Source organism: Eptesicus fuscus, chromosome 11 (genome assembly GCF_027574615.1).
Source record: "Eptesicus fuscus isolate TK198812 chromosome 11, DD_ASM_mEF_20220401, whole genome shotgun sequence".
Taxonomy (NCBI): Eukaryota; Metazoa; Chordata; class Mammalia; order Chiroptera; family Vespertilionidae; genus Eptesicus; species Eptesicus fuscus.
This window is the reverse complement of record NC_072483.1, coordinates 72162095-72186162: the sequence shown is the minus strand read 5'-3', so window position 1 is coordinate 72186162 and position 24068 is coordinate 72162095. Positions and strand designations below refer to the sequence as shown.

General features: G+C 52.1%; 3 protein-coding genes across 11 annotated transcripts; 1 reads left to right on the top strand and 2 right to left on the bottom strand.

The window, feature by feature from the left end:
- Positions 1–22: 22 nt before the first annotated feature.
- Positions 23–7305, bottom strand: ABCB6 (ATP binding cassette subfamily B member 6 (Langereis blood group)). The gene is made up of 19 exons (XM_008145147.3): positions 6650–7305; positions 6187–6324; positions 5748–5934; positions 5450–5551; positions 5091–5274; positions 4128–4249; positions 3506–3615; positions 3244–3309; positions 2952–3077; positions 2721–2797; positions 2574–2637; positions 2376–2461; positions 2108–2165; positions 1786–1890; positions 1204–1378; positions 957–1069; positions 630–724; positions 488–556; positions 23–301 (listed from the first exon to the last, which is right to left on the bottom strand). Exons 1-19 carry the CDS (start codon positions 7196–7198, stop codon positions 190–192), a joined length of 2538 nt encoding a protein of 845 aa, XP_008143369.2. The 5' UTR covers positions 7199–7305; the 3' UTR covers positions 23–189.
- A 556-nt stretch (positions 7306–7861) lies between these two features.
- ATG9A (autophagy related 9A) lies at positions 7862–17547 on the bottom strand. Of its 9 annotated transcripts, none has more exons than XM_054723066.1 (16): positions 17362–17547; positions 16419–16475; positions 15883–16014; positions 15725–15768; positions 14898–14962; positions 13954–14115; positions 13619–13760; positions 12631–13379; positions 12396–12549; positions 12113–12292; positions 11495–11743; positions 11114–11292; positions 10889–11012; positions 9549–9774; positions 9221–9366; positions 7862–8937 (listed from the first exon to the last, which is right to left on the bottom strand). In XM_054723066.1, exons 3-16 carry the CDS (start codon positions 15983–15985, stop codon positions 8932–8934), a joined length of 2529 nt encoding a protein of 842 aa, XP_054579041.1. In that variant the 5' UTR covers positions 15986–16014; positions 16419–16475; positions 17362–17547; the 3' UTR covers positions 7862–8931. The 9 variants fall into 9 exon arrangements, with proteins under 9 accessions (XP_054579041.1, XP_054579040.1, XP_054579047.1 ...); XM_054723065.1 differs by having other exon boundaries at positions 17377–17547; XM_054723072.1 differs by having other exon boundaries at positions 10889–11006; positions 17377–17547.
- Positions 17548–17740: 193 nt separating this feature from the next.
- On the top strand, positions 17741–23992 carry ANKZF1 (ankyrin repeat and zinc finger peptidyl tRNA hydrolase 1). Its single transcript, XM_008145144.3, has 13 exons — positions 17741–18295; positions 19418–19530; positions 19749–19851; positions 19969–20162; positions 20559–20671; positions 20763–20910; positions 21169–21397; positions 21587–21736; positions 22341–22812; positions 22970–23081; positions 23214–23381; positions 23517–23602; positions 23809–23992. Exons 1-13 carry the CDS (start codon positions 18148–18150, stop codon positions 23930–23932), a joined length of 2160 nt encoding a protein of 719 aa, XP_008143366.2. The 5' UTR covers positions 17741–18147; the 3' UTR covers positions 23933–23992.
- Positions 23993–24068: the final 76 nt, after the last annotated feature.

Sequence of the window (24068 nt, the reverse complement as noted above, 5' to 3'; positions counted from 1 at the left end):
TCATGAAATCACAGTGTTCCTAGCACAGTCCACACTTTTATTTCCCCAAAAATAACTTTACTGAAAGGTCCCTTACCCCCACTTTGGTTAGCACAGCACCCCAAGGCCAGGATAAACTATGCCATGGAAGAAGGGTACATTTTATTCCCTTTCAGTGACCCTTTGGGAAGGAAGTAGTCACAACTTTGGTCACCATGCCTTAGACTGGGGTTTGGTATCTTCAGCGATTTCATCCTGTCCCTGCTGCTGTAGCCGCCACATATCCGCATACATCCCGCCTCGGGACAACAGAGCGTCGTGCCTGGAGCAAGGAGGAAAGTATAAGTCCCAACTATCAGTTTTACCACAAGAGTCCTCGCCACCAGCCCACAGAGATAACAGGGATTTGGCGAGAGAGAGCTCCTCCAGAATTCCCTGGGACTTCACAACCATATCCTGGGTCCACAATTCAGAGGCCTGGCCCTGTTCATCCTGCTGTGCCCCTTACCGTCCTCTCTCCACAATGCAGCCATCCTTGATGACGAGGATCTGGTCAGCATTGACCACAGTTGAGAGCCTGAGAAGTCAGAGACCAGTTACCCACTGCAACCCCAAAAGTGGCCCCGTTGCCTGCTGCCCCGGTCCTGTACCTGTGTGCCACTACAATGGTGGTGCGGTTGGCGCAGACTTTGGCCAGAGAAGACTGGATGGCCCTCTCATTAGATGTATCCAACGCTGATGTTGCCTACAGAGAGGATGTGGGTAAAACTGCCCTTGCCACCCAAATTCCCAGTGGAAGGAGGATGCAAGCTGCTGGCAGAGGTCTCGGGTATCAAAAAGAACCTTGTTTGCACTTGAGAACTGTAAGGTGTTTTGTGAAACATGGATTCCTGGATGTCTCTCCCCGATGGAAAACAGGAATGGCACGGGCACAGGCAGGGCAGGAGGGAGGGGTGAAAACTGCCTAGGGCCCTCACCTCATCCAGCAGAATGATGTCGGGGGCCTTGAGAATGGTGCGGGCGATGGCGACACGCTGCTTCTCCCCACCGCTCAGCTTCAGTCCCCGCTCGCCCACCTGCGTCTCATACCCTGTGGATATTGCCCACATCCCTCAGGTCACACATGATAAACTTGGTTTCTGTGACCACATGAGGCAAGGAAGGGATGGAACGGAGGACAGAGGGAGTAACAGCCCAGGGCAAAATAGGGCCAGGAAAGCTCACCCTCCGGGAAAGCCACAATGGCATCATGGATGCCTGCAGCCTTGGCGGCAGCCTCCACCTCATCATTCCCAGCTGTGATGCGGCCATAGCGAATATTGTTGGCAATGGTGTCATTGAAGAGGACGGTGTCCTGGGGCACAACTCCAATGTGAGACCGGAGGGAGATCTGGGTCACCTGGGGCCAAGAGACCACATTCCCTGGCCTGTGAGATCCCCCCAAGCCTAGGAGGAAGGATGGGCTGGCAGAAAGCACATGGCATGAAAGGCCCTGGGTAAAATTCCTGCCACCACCACCACCCCAAACCCTAGCTGTGTGGACGAGTCACTCAGCCTCTCTGAGTCTGTTTCCCCATCGCTAAAGAGAAAAGTCCCATTCTCTCCCGGCTTCCCTAGACTGCTGCAGACCTTTGTATCCTGTACAGCACCATACATGACTCTTTCCTGTGTAGGTAAGATGGTGCTAGAAAGGCTAAGGTCTCCTGCCCCAGCTTTTTGCAGAAGTGAGGTCTCCTCCTCTCCCTGGATGCTTAACACTTACCATTCTTTTACACACAATGACATTTTCCTCCCAAACAATCTCACCTGTGAAATGTCCTGACCATCTATCCGGATGCAGCCAGAGCTGATGTCATAGAAGCGAAAGAGCAGACGCAAAATTGTGCTCTTCCCTGCTCCAGATGGGCCCACCTGTTGTATTGGAAACAGAGGGAAACCCATTCTTAGGGCTGTTGGCTTTTAAGGCTTTTTCTCCAATAGAGCACCAATGGCCATGGAGGCTGCCACATTCACATGTGACCAGACATGACAGGGCTCTCTAACGCTCAGCCTGGGTCAAAAGCTACCATGGGCACTGGAATAAGGGAAGATGGAAGAGGCTGGGCCAAATGGCTGGGTTTCCTCTTACCAGGGCCAGGGTCTGCCCAGGCATCACAGTGAAGGACACATCCTGCAGGGTCTCCCGCCTGCAAGGAAGAGCGGGTATGGTCAGCAGGCCTTGCTGCACTCCCAGTGCCCACTTCCATCACCAGAGCTACTACTCGGCCCTGACCCTCCCGTGTGGGCTCTTCTCAAGAAGCAGGGATGGCTAAGAAGCAGGGATGAGGGGCAGGAAGGCAGTGTGTAAGTAGATAGTGGGAAAGGGTCCAGGGGACAGTAAAGGGGGAGGGGCTCACCCATCAGCATAGCTGAAGTGCACATTCTCAAACTCAATCTGGCCCCTCTGGAAGCGAAGGGGCCCTGCTCCAGGAAGGTCCTTCACCTGGGAGAGTGTCACCAATGTGTGGTGCTGTTACAGGTCTGGTATCCTCCAGACACCAGAAACACCACTCGGCTCTCACTCCCCCAAGCCCCACTCCTCTCTCTTCACTCACTTCTGTCTCCTCCTTCAGCAGGTCAAACATGTTCTCCATGTCGATGAAGTTGGTCTGGATCATCCTGCAAGTAGGTAATGGTTGGGGCTCCTCTGAGGAGCTGGGGAAATAATGCACTGCACAGGTGAGGGCCAGGGATCAGGTTACCTGTAGTAGGTGCCAAACCAGTTGAGGGGCATATACAGCTGGATGATGTAGGTGCCAAAAAGCACAAAGTCCCCGACCTGTGGAGATCCAGGGAAAAGGATCATCCACAAGAGGCCTTCAGGTTATCACCCTGCCCACTTCCTGTCATCTCTCTGCTTCCCACCCAGGAACCTGGTGACCAGACATAGAACCCAGGCCCCCTCTTCCCTGTCCCCAGCACAGTTCTCTCACCTGTAGCTTCTGCTCACTGACAAAGTATGCACAAAGCAGCGAGCCAGCAAGCAGCCCAAGTCCAATCACCAGGTTCTGAGTCTGATTTAGTAAAACCAGTGACGCGCTTGACTTCCACTCCAAACCCTGTGGAAATAACATGGGAGAGAAGAATGTCACATATGCGCTGACCAAATCCAAACCTGGGCCCAGGCACCTTCAAACTCATAGCCCAAATTTTATTCTTCGCGGCTCTGGCAATTCCACAAGGCCAGGCCATTGCTGTCAGTAGGCCTCAAACTAGCGTGCTCACCTGATATTTAACGATGGCTTCTCGATAGCGTTCCACTTCATAACCTTCCGCATTGTAATACTTCACCTGATGAATTCAAAGCACCATTTGACATGGCTGCAGCATTCAGCATCCGGATCATTGCTTCCAGATCCCCAATCCCTCCTTCCTAATTTTAAATAGCACATCTCGCACCCCCCAGCTCCTCAGGAGCCTCGGTGGTCCCAGGCACAAACCTCCATATTTCCATGCTTCACACCACTGCCACTGAGGCCTCTGTTACCGTTTCAAAGTTTAGCAAAGAGTCCACGGCTCGTGCCCGGGTAGCATTTTCCTGTGTGTTCATATCACGTCGAAACTTTGTTCTCCACTCAGTGACCACGATGGTTAGGGCTACAGCATGAAAGGAGGAGGGAAAAGGAAAAAAAGATCAAGACAACATTTTCAACAGCAGAAACCACATGTGTATGTCTGCTGCCTACTACACACTAACCCTGCGTTACAGCCCAGGGACCCAGGTTCTAAAGGGGGAACGTCCTAAGCTCCCTGAGGGAAGAGGCTGTGTCCAAGATATCTTTGCGGCCTGTACAAAGCCTCATCTGTGAAAATGCTTTTGATGAGCAAATCAAGGCAAGCTGCATCTGTGACAGAGTGAGCTTTCTCCTTGACTCGTATCCACAACGAGGACCTAATGTGACCACAATGCCCTGGTCCTCCACACAGGTTAAGCTAAAGTTTCCGTGGCAGAGGAGTATGCCCATCCGCCATTGTTGGGGAGCTGAGGAAACGATTCAAGTCCACTAATCTATAGTCTTCCAAACGGGGTCACCCAAGTGGGGTCAGAGCTCATGCTCAAGGGATTCCTCGGAGAGTTCAGGGAGCTGGTTTCACCAAGCAGCACTCACTGAGGTAAAGACTCATGCACAGGAACACGATGAGGCCAAACCAGGCGTTGAAGAACATGCTGAAGTAGATGATGCCAATGATGATGTCAGCCAGGGTGGGGAGAACGTTGAATACCAGGTAGCTGGGAGGGGAAGTCAAGGGACAAAGAAAGGTATATGGGCTCAGAGCCAGCAACTCTACCTCTAGCAGTTTCAGTGTGGTGTTTTGTTTTCAACAGCAACAGACTGCAATCAAGCTAAATGCCTCTCAGGAGGTGGATGGCTAAAGGAAACACAGCATGCTCAAACTACAGAATGCTCTGGGTCTATCATAATGAAAGAGGGAGATGTATTCATGCTCCAATGAGAATACATCTCCATAACATTTTGTTAATAATGCAACTGTGAGGCCCTAGTGGTCTGGCTCAGTGGATAGAGTGTCAGCCTGAGGACTGAAGGGTCCCGAGTTCGATTCCAGTCAAGGACACATGCCCAAGTTGCAGGTTTGATCCCCAGTGGGGGGTGTGCAGGAGGCAGCCAATCAATGTTTTTCTCTCATGGATGTTTCCATCTCTCTCTCCCTTTCCCTTCCTCTCTGAAGTCAATAAAAATATATTTAAAAAGTAAAAAAAAAAAAAAAAAAATAATGCAACTCTGAGGATGATGCCTATATTGTGATACCATTTGTTTTGGGAAAAACCTTCACAATACCACTTTAGTTATGGGAGTCTGCACATATACATGTAAAAATGCCAAGAAGCAGAACTCAACATACTAAATGCAGTGGGAACCTCTGAAGAAGTGAGCAGAATTCAAAAGAGATTTGCTCTCAATCTACTTTAAGTTATTACAGAGCATATGTACATTAATCTTATTAGAAAAAGAAAGAGGGCGAAGGGGCAGCTCCTCCAGCTGGGTCTGTTCTCAGGCCCCCCTGCTTTTCCTGCCTCACCCCCTCACACTCCCTTTCCATGGGCTTGGTACCTGAGCAGCCCGGTGACACTGGATGTGCCCCGGTCAACCACTCGCAGCACCTCCCCTGTTCGGCGCCCCAGGTGCCAGCGCAGTGAGAGCTCATGCAGGTGGGAGAAGAGGCGCAGCTCCATGCCCCGAGATGTGAACTGCTGTACCTTGATCCACAGGAATGTGCGAAGGTTGCTCACAAAGCCTGGGGGGAGCCAGGGGAGGCTTCAGTAGAGCTAAGGGGACAGGTGACATCAGCCCAGCACCCAGATGTGAAAGGTCAGAAAGCACCAAAGAGCCCAGGGGAGGAATGCCTGTGGGAGAGAACTATCCAGAGGAGAGGGAGGGCCAGTACCAACCAGGGTGAGCGTCCCCCATACCTGTACTGCCAGTGCCACCCCCCTGGAGGAACTTGAGGAAGACATAGGTGGTAACAGTCCAGGCCAGGGAGTGCCAAGGTGCCTTCTCAGTCAGCAAGTTTACTGTGGAGAAAATGAGTCTAAGCCCACTTAATGCCCCCTAGTCCCCTCTTCAGAAGAGACTGCCCCAGGCACCAACCATAGCTTTTTTCTGACCACCCAGCTCTCAACTCGGTTGCACTGCCCTGGGGTGACCCCCCACTTCCCCAATCAGTCCAATGAAGGACCAGAGCGCTAAGCTGGCACTCCTCCCCCTCACCTATATCCCTATAGAAGATGGGGACCAACACATTCAGTCCCCGGTCCAAGCCCATGAGCCCCAGGCAGATGAGGACAACAAGTTGCAGAGCTGGATTTCCCCGAGGCCATAGGTAGCCACTCAGTAGCCGGAGCTTCCTGCCCAGGTCCCGCCAGGTAGACGCTGGTGGCCCCTCTGTTGACTGAACCTAGGATGATGAAACACATAGAAGAGGGAAGCTCAGAAATCATAAAGAAGTGCACTAGATAGAAACCTTCTAGGGAAAATGTATGGGATTGCAGATCCCAGGCATTTTAGACCCACAAGTAAGCCCTGATGGGATCAGAAAGGCTAACAAGGCACAATGTGAGATTTGGGTAAGAAGCAGTTTATTATGGTAGGAAAAAATGACAGGAAATGAAATGAAGACAGACCCTAAGGTTCAGGAGTTGAGGTGTACCTGGCTCCTTTCTACATCTTGATCATCTTCATTAACCCGAAATGTGTAGGACTGGGGACGAAGTCCGGGAGCCCAGAGCCCCAGGGCAAAAAGCCCTCCAGAGACCACATAGCGCAGCACCCACAGGCTAAACTGTACCTAGAATGAAGCATGTGAGGAGCGTATCAAACAGGGCCAAATCCCATTGTTACTACTAATAACAGGGTTGGGGATTGGTGTAGGTAGGGCATGCACCCTGCCTGGTCCTCCTCAGGGGCCCAGCCTCCAATGGGCTGGGGAAAAAAATCCACAATGACTCAGCACAGACACGCCCTACCAGCTGGCTATCAGCTCCCAGCCAGAGTCAGCCCCTCCCTACTTCCCTTAGAGTCACCACAAAGCGTGGAGCCAGTATGACCAGACTTGACATCCTTCTTCCCAGCCCCTGCCACCCATGCTTCCACTCTCCCATGAGGTCCCTCACCTGCTGGCCCAAGTCCGCCCTTGCCCACCACCACTGTGGGCTGTTCCAAGACACCAGGGCCAAGTTCTCCGCTGCAAAAGCCACAGTCCAGAGGAGCAGGAGACCGGGGCTGTGACTGAATTTGATCCAGGCGCCCATTGCTAGCTTCTGCCGCGCCTGGCTCCGTTCCACAACCAGCAGTCCCAAGCCACAGGCGCCGGCCAGGGTCCCCAGTACGGAAGCCAGCAGTAGGTAACCTGGCAGCGGGGCCCCCCGCGCAGTGCCCACTCGACCAACCAGGCTGGCCAGGGGCAAGGCCACCTGAAGTGTGGCCAGAAGCAGCTGCAGCACGTAGGGAGCGACACGAGGACCGGCCCCCCAAGACAGCGCGTCTGAGACTGCTGGCCGCTCCCGACGCTTGCAGGGAAGGGCCAGAACCAAGGCCAGAGTCCCCAGGGCCATCAGCACTGAGGGCGTGAGGGTGAAGAAGAAGCAGGGGCTCAGACCACCCTTCGCCCAGGCCGGACCCGCGGGCCCTTCGGCCTCGCAGTAGTTGCCCACAGTCACCATGGCAATGCGTGGCCGCAGGCCGAGGCTGCGGGGACTGCGGGACAGGCGAACGGGGCCAGCCGCTTGGGGAGGGGCACGGATGCCGGGCAATCTCGGGTCATGGAGCCGCGCGGGTCGCTGTCAGAGATGCACGTGGACCCAGCCACACCGCCCACTCGCTCCGCGCGTGCGCCGCCGCCACGCACTCAGCGCGCACTCACGCAGGGCACGTCCGCCGTCTCTCCCCGCCGCCCCTCGCTCGCTGACGGGACCCCGGGCTGAGTCCGGTCCACACGGATGTCCAGTGTCGGACTCGAGCCGCATTCTTTCGCAGCAGCTCCGCCCACCGTAACCGCCCAGTCCCTTCCCAGTCATTGGCGATGTGTCACCGAAGGGGCGGGGGTACGGGGTGCTCGGGGAAGGCAAAACAAACCAGCGGAGTCAGCTCGGTCACGTGCTCAGAGCGGGAAATCTGACCGCCCATCCGGCTGGAGACCTTGACCTCCAAGGAGTCTTGGATCGGAAACGGCCCTTTTGCTAATCCGCTTGCTCGTTATGTCCGAGACACCGCATAGGCCCACTTTCCTACAGGGCCTGTCCCGGTCCCCAGCCACCTGTAGGGATCACATGTACCCCACTCCGCTTGTCCCCAAAACCCTCGCCGTGGAGACAACATGGCCGCGACCTGGTCAAAGTCCCTTCTTTATTAAGGGTAATCAAGCTGTACACAGTCCCCACCACGTTCCGTTCCGCTGTGATTTCAGGCAACGCAACTCACCACTCACCGCAGCGGACCAGAGCCGAGTGAGGGTGGGGCTGAGGGTAAGAGCTGGGTCCCAGCATGCAATGCGGCAGCCCAAAGCCTAGGGCAAAGCCATCCTGCCGCCCCTTTGTCCCCCTCTAGGGGACAACAGGAGGCAGGCCAGAGCTCTCTTGCTGGGAGGTAGACGGACCAGGGCATACTCCAACCCGTCCCTTGTGCAGGAGGTGGGAGGGATGGGGGTACAATAAGCAGTAATGGGGGCCAGGAAGGCCTCAGTCTCCCAGGGGCCATCTGAAAAATTGGACAGGGCAGCAAAAAATTTCCATCCTGCTCCTGTAATTTAGAAACCATCCTTAGTGTCAAAAGATAGCGTGAGAGGAGCTGGGAGCTAGGGCCTCTACGCCAACGCAAATCAAAAGTTGAAGAGAAGGGAAACAAGCGAACAGAACCAGAGCAAGCAGCTCACATGCCAGTGATGTGCAGGAAGGGAGGGGTGAGCAGGCTGTAGCACTGGGAGAAATGGGGGTGAGGTAAGGGCCACAGCCTGAGCTGCTCATCTGTTCAGGGTAGAGAGAGGGAGGCCACAGGGGTTGAGGGTCCAGGCCCAACCTCCCCACTCCACGGTTGGCACAGGTTCTCCCTGGTTGGCAGCTTCTGTGGTGGGCAGTCCTCTGGAAACTCGTAGGGGTAGGTGCAAAGGTGGCAGTACTGGGGCTGGGCTGGGGACCAGTTTCTAGCACCACACTCTGAGCCAAGTGGGTTCCTGCGGATGAGGCTAGAGTCCTGTGTGCCCTGGTTCCTAGGCCCCCAATTTCTCTCCTGGAGCTGTGGTGAGCCCAGTATTGGCACCTCTCTTGGCCAGGCACAGACACACAAACACCATACGCGTGGAGCCAGGCAACACTCAGAGAAGCCCTCCATGGCAGGTGGATGGGATGGCAGGGCAACAGATGCCTCCATCCTGGGGCATAGGGACCCTCCTCAGCCTTGTCTAGACCTGTGGAGAGAAGAGGGTTGGTAGTAGAGATAGTCTTCAGCTATCTGCTGCTTGCCTAACAGAAACCTGGATATAAAAGAAAAGGAAAGCTTGATTCTTGGGGAGGTAAGCAAAGGCAAAATCAAGGCCTGTATTTCAGAGCAGGTGAGGAAAGAAAGGGGAGTATATTTTGGATGAAAGGGTGCAGAATCTCTGCTTGAGAGGCCCAACTTTCTTCGTGTGAGCTTTGACCTCAGCCTGGAAGTTGCTATTTCTGGCTGTTAACAGGTCCAGGAGCCCTTACCTTGTGCACCTGAGGGGGAAGCTCATCCTCAGAGCCCTCCTCGGGCACGGGCTCTGGGTGCCTTGATGCTGACTGTCCATCTTCAGCCCACCCGCCAAGGGGCAGCCGGGAGAAGTGCGAGGGAGCCCGGGGCACTGTGCCAGGATCTAGAGACACAAGTAAACATACTCTTAGAACGAATACAAACAGGAATGAGGGATAGGGTTCTGGGGTTGCCCTGGGCGGGAACAGAGAGGGGTTTTTCTCCTTGGCCTGGTCCCTCTGACTTCTTTCTTCACCAAGAGGGATGTGAAGAAAGGCTGTGTCCTCCTGAACGCCCACTGGATACCTGTGATGCCACCGTAGCGCCTCTGGAAGCCCCCTTGCAGGGCAGTGGTCTCAGGTGCTCCAGGCCGGGGTACAGCAGCACAGGGATAGCTGGCAGAGCGGGGGATAGGTTGGAGGTGCCGGGCACCTTCTCCCCCCTCTTCAGGAGCACTCTCCCCACTGTCATCACTCTCCCGGCGGTGCCACACATGCCTCTCAGGTTCAGCCTGGGCCTGCTGCTTGTGGAGCTGGGAAGTGGAAGGCTCATTAGTTGGGAACAGAAGGGTATCTGTCTGAAACAGCTGCTCCCCTCCATGGTATTAGCCAGTTCCCATTTATACCACCTCACCTAGAACCACTGACCAGAGTATCTATTGTGTTAATAGTGTGTAACATACATACAATGTTTTTTGTTTTTTGTTTTTTTTTTTTGGACTTTGTTCTTTTTTTTTTAAATATATTTTATTGATTTTTTACAGAGAGGAAGAGAGAGGGATAGAGAGTTAGAAACATCGATGAGAGAAACATCGATCAGCTGCCTCTTGCACACCCCCTACTGGGGATGTGCCCGCAACCAAGGTACATGCCCTTGACCGGAATCGAACCTGGGACCTTTCAGTCCGCAGGCCGACGCTCTATCCACCGAGCCAAACCGGTTTTGGCCATACAATGTTTTACAGGTTAAATTCTTAGCAGACCCCTGGAATGAGACTGTGCAAAGGTTATACTAGCACCCATTGTATCTAGTCACTTGATTCAAGAACAAATTATGGATCTAAGTGCCAGGCACTCTTTTAGGTGCTGGTGATATAGCAGTGAAAAACAGACCAAAATCCAAGCCCTTTTCGGGCTTATACTGGTATACTCAGGAGGGAGAATAGACAATAAACAAATAAATAGAAAATCGGGCGGGAAAGAGGCAAAAATAGGATTAGGGCAAAAAAATAAATAAATAAATAAATAAGGAAATAATAAAATATGTCAAATGGTGCTAAATGCTATGGAGAAAAATGGAGTGGGAAGATTCAGAAGGGTGGGCAAGGGAAGTTTTTCCTTAGTGTGGCCAGAGACGGGTCACATGGAAAAGGTAAGAGCAGAGATCTGATGAGGAGGGAGCCATATAAATATCTCAGGGAAGGGGATTCTTGGCAGGGGAAACCACAGAGTGTAAAGGTCCTGGATGAGAATAAGCTTGGCTAAATGGATAGTAAGAGGGTATATGTTGGAATGGAAATTTCAGAGCAGGTAAATGGCAGAGCAGAGATTTGAACCTACGTCTTGCTTCTCCACGTCTAAAACCCTCTATTCTATTTTTCAACTGCTACCTTGGGTCTGTGGCCTTGCTCCTTGCTGCCCACTCACCTGGTGCATATAGAGGGCGTGCAGGCTCATCTCAGTGGATGCATATTCTGACAGCACCAGGCTCTGCAGCTGTCCTTCCCACACACTGCTCCCAGAGCTGGCTGTCCTGGCATCCATCCTGTCCCTCCCAGCACAGACAGACAGCAGTTATTAACATTTCTGAGACTGATATAAAATACTAGGTGCTACTGCCATGCCCTCCCATCTTGGCCCACCTCTACTCACCCAGAGCCTGTCATGGTACTGGGAGCCCGGCCCGTGGAAACCTGACCAGGTTGCAGAGGAGAGAAGGAGCACAGGGCAGAGGCGACTTCAGTCCTGTGCCTTGAACCCTGCAGGTCTCTGGGCAGTGAAGGACCGCGGCAAGATGAGCCGGCCACTACATTTGCAATAAGACTCAGTGGCTATGAAAGAAAGGGGTGAGAATTCTCAGGGCAGGAGGGAAGCCTCTGGGGCCCCCAATATTTTTTACATCAGGAACCAATGGCACAGACTGAACAGAGAGAAGGAAAACTATAGGGTAGGCCCTTCCACCCCATGCCCAGTCCTCAACTCCAGCTCCTGGAGTCCACTCTGCCCATCATTTCCCAGCCCCCAGGAACACACCTCAGACTCAGATTGTAGGGACTGGATGGACGTAAAGAGGGCATTTTCAGGGAGTACACCCCCTTGGGCAAGGCCAGCAGCTGCTCCATCCCGCTGAACCTGTTCCTTGAGGAAACCCAGGAAGGCCGTGCTCTCACGTGGTGGTTGCCAGCCAGGGTTGGTGATGGCAAAGTGCATAAGTGACAACTCTGTTTTCCCGTCCTCGGCTTGCTGGTACACTGAGGCCTCGGTCTGGCCAGCAGATAGCCACTGCACAAGAGAGGCCACAGTGAGAGGATAGTCTTCTTACAGGAACCCTTTTTGTACCTTTCCTGTTAGGGAGATGTTTGCCCCTGGAGGACAGAGACCGCAATACACTGCTGTATCTTGTCCAGAGCCCTGGTGCCCACCCCAGGAGTGGCCACATGCTGAGCTAATTGCTAGATTTGTGCCTTTCTCAGGAAGCTTTTTGGCCAAAGGTGCAAGTTTAAGGCTAAAATCCAGCCCAGGCTCCTGTTTATCAAGCAGTGTGTGCCTGGAGACAGGGCTGCTGTTTTGTGATGTGTTGGCTCAGGAAAGATACCTTTCTGCAGCTTTCCAGCACTGTCTCTAGCCGCCTGCCCCCTCCTCTCCCAGTACCTGAGGATGCCCATGCTGGCGAACATCCATCTGGGCAAAGGAGCAGGTATCTCCAACACCAACGACCTCCACAGTGAAATTGCGGAAGAAGTCTATAATTTCCAGGGCCCGTGGACGCAGGCAGAAGATGAGGATGAGGGGTGTGACAATGGGGCTCAGTAACTCCTCCAAGATGAACACCTACAAGGGAAGGGACCAAGGCCATGAGAGCAGGAGGGATCCCAGGCCTCACCACCAAGCTATCAGCCAGTTTCTAGCAGGCCCTAACTCCAACTCCACTCACTGCCTTGTACTGGAAGAGCTGGGCAAACTCGTCCCGGGTCTGCGAGCGGTGGGCATTACCCTGCCAGTGGTCGGGCATGTAGTGGATGTGAGCGAGGATCACGCGGAGCAGCTGCTCAGGGCAGAACACCATGTGCTGGTCTGGGATAAAGGACCTACAGGATCAGGGTCACAGTGAGATGTCAGCCTTGCCAGGGAATACTAGTCAGCTCGCTCCCACCTGCTACCCTGCCCACCTGCACACGGTCACAGTGACCCCCAGGAGTGTGACGGTGGTGAGGACATGTTCCACAGCTAACACATCTTCGTCGTAGATGGTGAGGGCAATAAGCACGGCCAGGATGGAGCCAGCAAAGAAGGCGCCATTCTTGGCCAGCAGTGTCAGCAGAGGTGACAGGAAGCAATTCATGTACTTGGAGGCTGGCTTGTAGCCACGGTTCAGACGGGACTGCAGCTCATGCTCCAGCTCGTTGAAGTGGCGGAGGTAGCAGCGGCCATAGAGTGACCAGCAACGTGCTCCCAGGGCCCCAGGCTCCCGCTTCAGCACCTCAGCATAGCTGAAGAAGGCATAGAGGATCTGCCAGATGAGGATGAGGGGGCACAGCAGGAAGTTGGCGATGCCAATCCACAGGATGCGGTTGCTGAGGCGCTGGGCCAACTCTAGCCGTTGCCCCCCACGTTTGTACTCAGCCTTGAGGCTCCACTCATTGAGAAACAGAGAGCCTGGTCCCCAGAAGAGGATCAGCTCGAAGTTGTACTTGAGGCCACGGGTGAAGAAGACAACCTCCCCAAGGCCAGGCAGGCGGAAACGCAGGGGCAGGAGGGATTTGTTAACCAGCGCCACCATGTAGTTCTGGAAACGGAGGATGCGGTGGTATATGTCCAGCTCTGTCAGCTCACGCTTGTGGATACAGATCTGGTGCTCTTTCTGGGTCTGCACAATCCGAGCCTGCACTTCCTGCCACGTGCAGTATGGAAGGGCAGACTGTGGGGTGGGGAAGAGACAAGGTGTGGAAGGTGGGATGGTTGCCTTGACCCCTTGCCCTGTATTACCTGAGAGGCTCAGGGGTCCTGTGCTTAGTTGAGTGGAGCCCTTAAGCAGATGCTCCCTCACCTGCCAATGACAGCTGAGGAGGCCCGATGCCCAGGAATACACCCCACCCTTACCCAGGTGAAGAAGGCATCTTGGGCTATGGCGCTAACTGCCCAACTTCCCAGTCTCACCATGGGGATGCGCAGAGCATGCAGGTAGAAGGAGTGGATCTCCCAGTAGCAGCAAATGTTATAGATGAACTTGATAAGCCGGTGGACCCAGAAGACACCAGCGATGACCAGAATGGTGATGAGAGAGCCATTTTCCTGAATCCTGGTGGGGTAAAAAACGGCGAGAAGAGGTGCCTTAAAGGAGTCTTGGCAGATATGCTGCTCTCCTGGAGGATTCGGCAAGGCTGGGCCTGAGTCTCTGTTCTAGGGAATGTGTTATTGCCTCATATTCCACTCCATCCCCCACCTTCGATCAGAACTACAGACTCTGATGCCCTCTGACTTGCAGCCCTTACCTGGCACTACAGACTTGGGCAGGCAAAAAGGCATCTGGCAGAGTGACCTTGACGGGCTCGGTAGGGTGAAGACTGTGGTTCACCATCTTGTTGGCAAATAATATGTCATAGTCCACACAGCTGACCAGAAAGGTGGTGAAGGCAACCACAAAGAGGAACTGCCTGGGGAGTTGGGAAGAGAGGGCGCAGCCCCAGAGTCAGAGAGGTACCAGTGAAATAGCGTAGAAAAGAGAGGCGTCTGGAAGCAGCAGAACAAGATTAGGGAGCAGCCTCTGGGAAATGGAGGGGCTGGGGAACTCCTAGTGGGCTCTCTCTACTGCTCAGCCCTACAAACAAGCTCCTTTTTTATTTTTGCTTTTAGCTTCAGGCCCTACAGAATCAGTTTGCTTCTGTCTTTCGCCTCACAGTAATCTCTGCCACTGCTTACTGGGCTCTTTCAAAAGTCTTGATTGTTGTTGCTGGTTCCTGGTCCCTGACTTCCTTTTGATATAGTAGTTAGAAGCCCTTTGGGGATTTGAACTCTTTTCTTACTGAGGGACGGTTTCCCAACCCCTTCCTCTTTGGCAAGGTCATATGGCTCCTTCCTCTTAGAAGGCTCTCTGCCCAGCAGCAGGTCTACGGCGCCACCAAGGCAGAACAGAGACACTTTTCTCAAGGGGCTGGCATCTCTGACTAAACCATGCCCATTCCATTGGAGCGCTGATGAAATGATCAAGCCTGAATTCTCTTCATGGAAGAGACAGAACTTGGAAAGCTTCTATGGGAGATAAAAATGGTGAAGGTTTTAAATTCTGGTGCCATATCCAGTCCCTGAAATAGAAAGGTTTGCAGAATTTTGAGCCTAGGACTAAGATGCATTGGCAGGTAGGCCAGGGGTGAGCTCAAGGAGAGTAAAGACTGAGATGTATTCCTTCACCAAATGATCCATCACTTTTTATACTTACATAAGCTCAAAGATCTCCCCGATGAGCATACAAGTGAAGCCATTCTTCTGGTGTAGATTATAAACGTGTAATTCTTAAGAAAAAGTGGTTCGTAGAGACAGCAATTAAGAGCACAGACTTTGGTGTCACATACCTGAGCTTTAAGTCCTGCTCAATGACTTTCTAGCTGTGTAATTTTGGCCAAGTACTTAACCTCTTTAAGCTTTTGTCTGAGTGATATATTGGGGATAACAGCACCTGTCTCATAGGATTATTAGGTCTATGACAATGCATGTAAAGTATTTAACACAGATGACACAGAATGAGTCAAAAGACATTAATTATTATGGTTATTAGCATCCCATCAAAAAGGAGGATCACTCTTAGAGAGGTTCCTTATAAATAAACACCACAAAGTGAAAGGCACAGCCTGGCCGGTGTGGTTGAGTGTCAACCTATGAACCAGGAGGTTACGGTTCGATTCCTGGTCAGGGCACATGCCCGGTTGTGGGCTCGATCCCCAGTGTGGGGTATGCAGGAGGCAGTGATTCTTGCCATCACTGATGTTTCTGTCTCTCTCTCCTACATTCCTCTCTGAAATCAATATAAATATTAAAAACAAACAAACAAAAAAACCCCACATTTTTTAAAAAGTGAAAGGTACATAGCTCTTGGTAAATGTGGGATATCATTACAACAATCATTATTTTCCCCATCCTCTTTTAACCTCAATAGTTCCCTTCCCCTTACAGGAATTATAGTCAAAACCACCCCAACTTCCCATCAGAGGCCTGGCTGAGAGAGCGGCTAAAGGTCCCACAGCTCCAACACAGAGACACAAAGGATATTCGAGAGAAAAAGAGGTCGAGGTTTTCGATGTGGTGCCAAGGTGCTGTGGGCACAGGAATAAAGATGTCAGCGCCCTGAAGGAATGAAGGCCCCTTGCTCCCCACTCTGCCAACTCTCCCCCATGCCCCAGCCCTGGCTGTCATGGCCAAGAACTTACACTTGCTCCCCTCAGGGACGTGCACCAACAGGTCCTCCTCTCCTGGGGGTGAATCGCTGTAGGAGGCCTCTAGGCGCTGGTATTCAGTGTCAAACTGCGCCATCACCACCGCCCCCGGTCCACCTTATCCACCTGCCAGAAATGAGGAAAAAGAGACCAGGGTCAGTCCCCCCATATTGCTTGTCTGCTGTCCTGCCTACTAGACCAAGAGTAAGAAAGAATCCTTGGTTTACACTACCATCTTATTGACTGAAAGACAGAGGAGGAGGAGTAATGAAAGGACAGGAGTAAGTTCAGGGCTTGGGAGACCTTAACTGGCTAATGAGGTCAGTCATTCCCAGAGCCTTTACTGAGTATATATGCTGAGGCCTGCTGGCCTGAACCCAGACTCCACCCCTTTGGGGGATCTGTTTCATTTTCTATTAGTAGAGAGAAGGGGCCCTTTCCCTGCCCTCTGGAGAAACCTGGTCTCCTAAGAGACTAGCAGTTTGGAAGCATTTTGTAAACAAAGGTTTGAAATAAGCACATGGCCTTACCAGCTCCATGGACAGTGTCTGTTTCACTCCAGCTTTGATGTCCTGGCTCTGCAGCTGCTGGAGGAGAAGGTGTCAGGCCTCAGAGAGTAGGGAGTGGGGACAGGAAAAAAACAACCTTCGCAGGCATCCCCCCCGCCCCCCCCCCCAACCCCACTAAGAGGGGCCACGCTTGGGACAGCCTAGGGTTATGCGCATTTCCTCTGGTAGCACCATGAAGGACCACTCATTCAACTCAAGAAGTGGCTTATTGAAGCTGTGAAGACTGAGTCAGTACCGGCCTGAGGTCTCTCCATTGCTCCACCTCAGCCTCAGAAATTAGGCCAACAGGGTCCACAAAGCCGCAAACCCAATGAGACCTTTCTGGTCAGCCTCTTCTCCTGCTTCCCTAGCACTGAAGGGCCAGCAGGCAAGCACAACTCCTGGATGGGAAGTCCTGACCGGGCCAGTGTAGATCCAGATCCTGGACGAACTGTGTGTTCGGTATGGTCCAGGCATGGTCTAGGTGGCACTCACCCAGTCCTGGGGCCCTGGAGCACGGCCCAGCCTGCCCCGGTGGGATTCCCTAGGTTAGTGAGAGCCCTGGGTCCACAGGAGCTGATCAAACCCTCAGGGAACTCTCCACTCACCGGGCAATGTGGACCCAGGGCCCATGGAACCCCAGCCGGCCGGGCCTGGGCTCAAGGGTTCTTGCGGATGTTGGCGGTGAGAGCCCGTCCGACAGCGGATACCCCAGGTGGGCTGGGTTGCCCCCCCCCACACCCAGTTGCCACGACTGGAGCCCAGCGCGCCCCAGGATGGTCAGGCCCAGGGCTCGGCTCCCTACAGCGGACAACCTTGCGCGCGGCCCCGCCGCTGGCGCGCGCCCGCCCGCCCGCGTGCCCTGCCATCAAAACATTCCGGCCGCGCGCCTCCGCCCCGCCCGCGGCGCCCCTTCCCCCGTTACCCGCCGCGAGCTCACTCAGGTCTCCGCGGACGCCCCCGGCCAGGTCCGGCCCAGGCCCTGAGATACCAGTAACCGGTCTCGCGTTTCACCTCAGGAACGTGACCCCGGGGATTCTGGGGATCCGACAGCTCCGTAGGACTCGACCCGACCCAGAGCGCTAGGCCCGGCGTCTGCCACTTACTGTCACCAGCAGCCGGCCTGGCCAATGAGCATGGCGGGGCGGAGACACCGCGGCCAATTTTTTTTCTCTCGCTTCGGGGGCGGGACTAAAGGCGGATCTTGAGCGGCCAGAAGACCAATAGGGCGCTTTACGTGGGGCGGGGCTCAGGTGAGGGCGCTGCTGTTTGTCCTGTTCGCGGCCCCGTAGTTGGCGAGGCTGCTGTGGAGTTGCAGAAATCCAGATTTGGAGCTGTGGACATGCGTAACTCGCAGCAGTTTGGGATTTGTGGTACAGCTTCTGAGGGCCGGGAGGAGTCCACGCGGTTTAGTCATTGATGGAGCTCATCGCACGAATAACGAAGAGCGGTCGCTTTGAGTGATTTTAACTCTGTTGGGTTCGATTTGAAAGCTGGATGCTCTCCCATTTCACTCTTGTGTGGCCGGAGACGGGAGGTATGAGAAAGCGGGCTGGGGTCTCGTATTAACCCCAGAGCTAACTCCGGGTACCGGGGTGAGGGACGAGGTGCCTTGCAGCGCGGTGGAGACCGAGTCTGGCAGGCAGTAGACGCGGCTGTCGGATCTCGCTTGGGGAGGGCTCTGCTTTTCTCCCCTCTTTTCTGCTCAGTCATGTCGCCGGCTCCAGCAGCAGCCCAGGCTCCTACGTCGGTCTCCCTGTTTGATCTCAGCGTGGATGCTCCGGTCCTTCGGGGCCTGGGCCTAGTGAGACACCATCCCGGGGAGACTCTGGCCCAGGCACTGCGGACTTCCTCTCCAGGTATCCGGGGAGATTTGGGGTGAACCCACGAGAAACATGACAGGGCTCTTTGCAGCTTATTGCTCCTCCAGAGAACACATTCCTATTGGTATTTCCCAGTTCAGGAGCCCTTGTTGACATCTGCTCCCACGGATAAAATGTATCTTAAATTCACTCAGTCTCGAGGTTGTTTCTACCACAGACCCCTGAATTACTAGTGTCTCCAAATAAGTCTCTTGCCATTGCTTATGTTCTTGTCTCAGTAATGCCCTACCTACAAAAACACTTGAAAAACTCCTAGACCTTTTTTTAAAAAAAATTCCTAGATATAGTACAAATTTAACTGAATTCCAATCAATCATTCCTTCATGCTGAATATAAAACAATATCATATTTGGTTATGTACAACTTTGGTTATGTACAAGTTTGTCTCTGGCTATGTTTTTCTTTAACCTTTTTAAAACAAACTGCACACTGTAACTGGAAACATAAACTAAAAAATTGGCATTCAGGAAGTGGTTTTTGAACAGTTAAAAATAATTTTAACCATACCAACATGTATTTTCTGCAAGATTCCTCTAAATCCCTTTGGCTAAATACAATGTTTGACTTATAATCATTTTACATGTGTCTTTTCAGAAGCATCTTTATAGTATAAAGTGATTACTGTGCTATTTGTTTCTTTTAATATATTTTTATTGATTTCAGAGGGGGAGAGTGAGCGAGAGAAACATCAATGATGAGAATCACTGATTGGCTGCCTCCTGTACGCCCCACACTGGGGATTGAGCCCACAGCCCAATCATGTGCCCTGACTGGGAATTGAACCGTGACCTCCTGGTTCATAGGTTGATGCTCAACCACTGAGCCATGCCGGCCGAGCATGTGCCATTTATTGATTCATTACTAGACTATAAATTCCTTGAAGGCAAGGACATGCCATCTCTTTCTTTTGTATCTTCCTCTGCAATATATATATATATATATATATATATATATATATATATATATATATATATAAAATCAAATCCTGAATAAAATTCCAGGTACTATCCATTTGGACTCCCTTTCCACCTCTAATTACCCTCCCTTATCTATCCATTTGGACTCCCTTTCCACCTCTAATTACCCTCCCTTATTTAGGTTCAGGGGTGAAAACAAGCCCAGAAAGGAAACCATTCCAGGGTCCTCTGGATATTTCAGGGAAGTTATTTTGTTCAACCTGTGACCAGACCTTCCAGAACCATCAGGAACAGGTAAAACACCAGGTGCAGAAACAAATGGTGGATTAAAAAGTAGAACAGTGGGAGAGGAGAGGTAGACATTTGATGGGTAATGAATAAAGGTTCACGTTTTGAATAAGATGGTGTTACCCAGTCATACTTCCTGGAGTCCTGTTACTGGTCTTGGGTACCATAAAAGGCCAGGCTGGGGCATATTTCCACATTCTGCTTCCCTCATTGACTCCTACCAGAGGGAACATTATAAGCTTGACTGGCATCGGTTTAACCTAAAGCAACGTCTCAAGGACAAGCCTCTCCTGTCTGCCCTGGACTTTGAAAAGCAGAGCTCCACAGGTGATGTCTGGTGGGAGACCTTTGTGGGAGTAGGACATGGGGGTGGAGGAAGGCCCTCATTTAGGAGCTTGAGGAAAGTTCAAAGATGAGGCATCAAACATATATCTCATGTTTCAGGAGATCTTTCCAGCATCTCAGGATCAGAAGACTCAGACTCAGCCCATGAGGAGGACTTACAGATACTGGATGAGGAGAGGGTTGAGTTTGAGAAGTCTAACAGATCCCAAGGCTTCTGCTCCCATCGAGTTCTTTTCCAAAATGCCCAGGGCCAGTTTCTTTATGCTTATCGCTGTGTCCTAGGCCCTCACCAGGCAAGTGACGGCACAGGTTGTGTGGTTAACTCCAACCTTTTGTACATTCAGCACAGATTTCCACTTCACTCAGTCCATTTCTCACTTCTCTTCTTCCTTCCTATTGGGTGTGGGTATCAGGCTTAACAGCAGTCTTGTACTGAACTGGCCTGAATCTTTGGTCAAGTGTGATGGAATTAAGTTTAGAAACAGACCAATCTAGGTTTGGATTCTAGTTCTACCACTTGATCTTGACTACCTCTACAAGCCTCACATTTCCTTGTCTATAAAGTAGAGACATGCCTCAGGGGGTGGTATTAAATGAGATAATGCATGTGAAGTAGTTAGCACTGGCACTTGGTTTCTTACTCTCAATGAATGTAACAGATATGTTTGTGCTGCTCCTCTGTCATCTAGGTGCTCCCAGAAGAGCCAGAACTGCTGCTACAAAACCTGCAAAGTGGAGGTCCTAGACACTGTGTGGTACTCATGGCTGCAGCTGGGCACTTTGCTGGTGCCATTTTCCAAGGGTGAGAGGGTGCTGTGTGGGGTTAAGGGTGGAATGGATCCTGTTCAGCTGGGAGTATCAGTTTTCCAGTACCGAGTCTGTGTTGTCTACAGAAGAGAAGTGGTGACACACAAAACCTTTCACCGCTACACAGTACGGGCCAAGCGTGGCACAGCCCAGGGACTTCATGATGCCCGGGGTGGGGCTTCTCGCTCTGCTGGAGCCAACCTGAGGCGCTACAATGAAGCTGCACTATATAAGGTAAGTTAGGCATCTCACTAATGTACCTTTTCCCCTCACCTTATTAAATGTACAGTAAAGCAGTTGACTCCTTTATCTTCCAGTCTTCATTATTTCTGGGTAAAGGTAGAATAGGATGGATCCTCAGGAATCTCAGTCATGTCCTTCCTCCCTCTGTGTTAATTTCTACCTTTCACTCCCTACACATGGGGCCATTTTTTGGTTGGAGATTTAAAAATAACAAGTGAAGATATACAGGGCTATGACTTTCTTCTCTAGGATGTCCGTGACCTGCTGGCAGAGCCAGGCTGGGCTAAGGCGTTGGGGGAGGCTGGGACAATACTGCTGCGTGCCCCCCGCTCTGGCCGGTCCTTGTTCTTCGGAGGCCAAGGGGCACCCCTGCAACGGGGGGATCCCCGACTTTGGGATATCCCCCTCGCAACCCGCAGACCCACCTTCAAAGAGCTACAGCGTGTGTTCCATAAGCTGACCACTTTGCATATCCACGGTGAGCCTTTGACCCTGATCCCAATTCCATAGACCTTCCTGTACCTTCTAAACCAAACCTCGGGTTCTCATTTGTGCATCCAGATGGTTTTCTAGCCCTTGGACTGCAGCCCAATCCCATCCTCATGGAGAAAACCTGGGCTGGGTTCTCCTCAGCTAAACTTGAGCAACATCTTTTGTTTTATGGCAGGAGAAGACCCCCGGAAGACAGTCAGGTTGGACTCACCTCAGTCATACTGGAAGACAATGAAAGAGAGGAAGAAGGCTATTGAGGAAGAAAGAAAGGTCCCCAGTGATGAGAATGGGGCAGTAGAGCAGAATGAGGACTCTCCCAAACAGGGTTTGAGTACCACCTGTCAACTATCAAACTTTATCTGGGTGTTTGTAGCAAATCCCCTACTCTCGCCTTTCCTATTTATAGATGAGCCTCATGCAACACACACACAGGTCTGTTGATAATATGAGATATGTGATAGCAATTACGGAGACATGTTTAGTGACCTTTCCAGATCTCCTATTACTGCTTCTGTTCATTGATATATCCCCAATACTCAGAAAAGTCTTAGCACGAAGATGTTTAAATATGTGTTGCATGAATCTCACAGAATTTACCTGTCTTATTAGATGCTTCCTGGGCTGCAGACTCTTGGCCTGCATAGCTGTCACTGCTTCTGTACTTTCCTCTGTGTGCACCATCTTAAGGCTGCTCATGGGAAAGTCTAAGGACTGTACTTGTCGGCACTGAGAGCCTCATTTCTGCATGTCATACTAATGGATTCAGCTCTCAATGTATTACTTTATCTTGGGTGACAATACAAATAATTTTATTTCAAGATGATCTGGATTATCTCTTTATGTACATTCTTATGCATCTGGGGTAGCCCACATCCTTATACCCTCTGCTTATTCTTTAGATGGATCTAATATGTCGGGTTTTTCCCTAGGTTCAGAGTCCGAGGGAGAGGATGGCTTCCGGGTAGAGTTGGATCTAGTAGAGTCGACAATAGGGACCCTGGATCTTCGTGACTTTGAGGTATTGCCCAAGCGGAGGAGGAGAAAAAGGAATAAGAGAGAGAAAAGCCAAGACCTGGAAGTTGGGGCACATGTGGCTCTTCCCCAACAACCTCAAGAAGACAAGGCCTTCTCACAGTCAACCAAGTTGGAGCCTTTCATGGATGAGGCCAAGGTCCCTGGTCAGCCAGAGCTTTGGGACATGCTTCTTGCTGCTTGCAGAGCTGGAGATATTGGGATGCTGAAAATCCAGCTAGCTGCCAGCCCCATAGACCCTGAAGTTCTGTCTCTGCTCAATGCCCCCTTGGGCTCCAGTGGCTTCACCCTCCTGCATGCAGCAGCCGCAGCTGGGAGAGGCTCAGTGGTTCGCTTGCTGCTAGAGGCAGGTGCTGACCCCACTGTCCGGTAAGGGTCCCCATGGCGAGCCCTTTAGGGTATAGAGAGGATGATCTGAAGACTAACGTTGGCATTAGCTACTTGACAGTATTCCCCTTGGTCTGGTTAGGTGATGTTAGGAGATGCAATAGGCAAGTTGAACCCATTTTGGGGTTTCCACACCTAGGGACTTCCGGACTCGGCCACCATATATGGTTGCAGCTGACAAAGCAACACGTAATGAGTTCCGAAGGTTCATGGAGAAGAATCCAGATGCTTATGATTACAGCAAAGCTCAGGTCAGCTGGGAAAGGAAGCAGCAGCAGAGTGGGATGGCATCATATATCCTGGCTAGATCTCTTCTACTTTCTTAGATTTACCAAGGATAGTTTTTACGTGTCTTACCTCATACCTTCCCCGAAATCCTCCAGGTGCCAGGGCCACTGACATCAGAAATGGAAGCACGGAAGGCTATGCGGAAAAAGGAGCAGAAGGCAGCCCGGAGGCAACGGGAGGAACAGCAGCGGAAACAGAGGGAGCAGGAGAAGCAGGAGCAAGAAGAGCAGCAGCGATTTGCTGCTCTCAGCGACAGAGAGAAGGTGAGGCTGGAGGTTTTCTCTTCCACCCCGAGACTTCCTAAGAGGTCTAGTCCGTTCCCAATGTTCAACTGTTACTTCTTGGGTACCCTACCCACCACTGGGGCCTGTCCTTGAGATAACCTCTCTTCCCCTCAGAGAGCTGTGGCTGCAGAGCGCCGACTGGCTGCTCAGTTGGGAGCCTCTACCCCTCAGATCCCTGACTCTGCAATCGTCAATACTGGGTATGTGGAGGGGGGCAGGAGTGATGATGGGCGGACCATAGTTTGGGCAAGTAGAATGAGTGCCCACATACAAAGGCTGTTGAGGGGATGTGAGAAGTTCTTTGAACCTATGGAGTGGAAACAAAAATGGCAGGAGGAGGGACAGGGGTACTTTGGATCGAAAAGTTTCTGGGTACCTGTACATCCACTTTTCTTCCTCTGTTCAGACGCTGCTTGAGCTGTGGGACATCCCTCCAAGGCCTCATTCCCTTTCACTACCTTGACTTCTCTTTCTGCTCCACACGCTGCCTCCAGGATCATCGCTGTCAGGCCAGGAAGCCCTCTTCCTGAGCTCTCACAGCTCCACCCAGGGCCAGCTCTACACCCTGAGAGGGTACATTGACATTGGTCCTAGGTTTCTCCTTCCCGAGAAACCAGAGTATTTGGAAGATTGGGATGAGAGACTCAGGAACCCGGACAAAGACAG

Excerpts from the sequence above, each read along its gene's own strand:
- ATG9A (XM_054723066.1), bottom strand. The coding sequence starts at position 15,985 with ATGGCGCAGTTTGACACTGAATACCAGCGCCTAGAGGCCTCCTACAGC. Across the intron at positions 15,769-15,882 it reads CGTCCCTGAGGGGAGCAAGT|CACCTTGGCACCACATCGAA; the intron begins GTAAGTTCTTGG and ends CTGTGCCCACAG. Across the intron at positions 12,293-12,395 it reads AGCTCTTCCAGTACAAGGCA|GTGTTCATCTTGGAGGAGTT; the intron begins GTGAGTGGAGTT and ends CTTCCCTTGTAG.
- ANKZF1 (XM_008145144.3), top strand. The coding sequence starts at position 18,148 with ATGTCGCCGGCTCCAGCAGCAGCCCAGGCTCCTACGTCGGTCTCCCTG. Across the intron at positions 20,672-20,762 it reads GCTGGTGCCATTTTCCAAGG|AAGAGAAGTGGTGACACACA; the intron begins GTGAGAGGGTGC and ends TGTTGTCTACAG. Across the intron at positions 20,911-21,168 it reads ATGAAGCTGCACTATATAAG|GATGTCCGTGACCTGCTGGC; the intron begins GTAAGTTAGGCA and ends TTTCTTCTCTAG.
- ABCB6 (XM_008145147.3), bottom strand. The coding sequence starts at position 7,198 with ATGGTGACTGTGGGCAACTACTGCGAGGCCGAAGGGCCCGCGGGTCCG. Across the intron at positions 5,552-5,747 it reads CATCTTCTATAGGGATATAG|TAAACTTGCTGACTGAGAAG; the intron begins GTGAGGGGGAGG and ends TTTTCTCCACAG. Across the intron at positions 1,891-2,107 it reads CTGGGCAGACCCTGGCCCTG|GTGGGCCCATCTGGAGCAGG; the intron begins GTAAGAGGAAAC and ends CCAATACAACAG.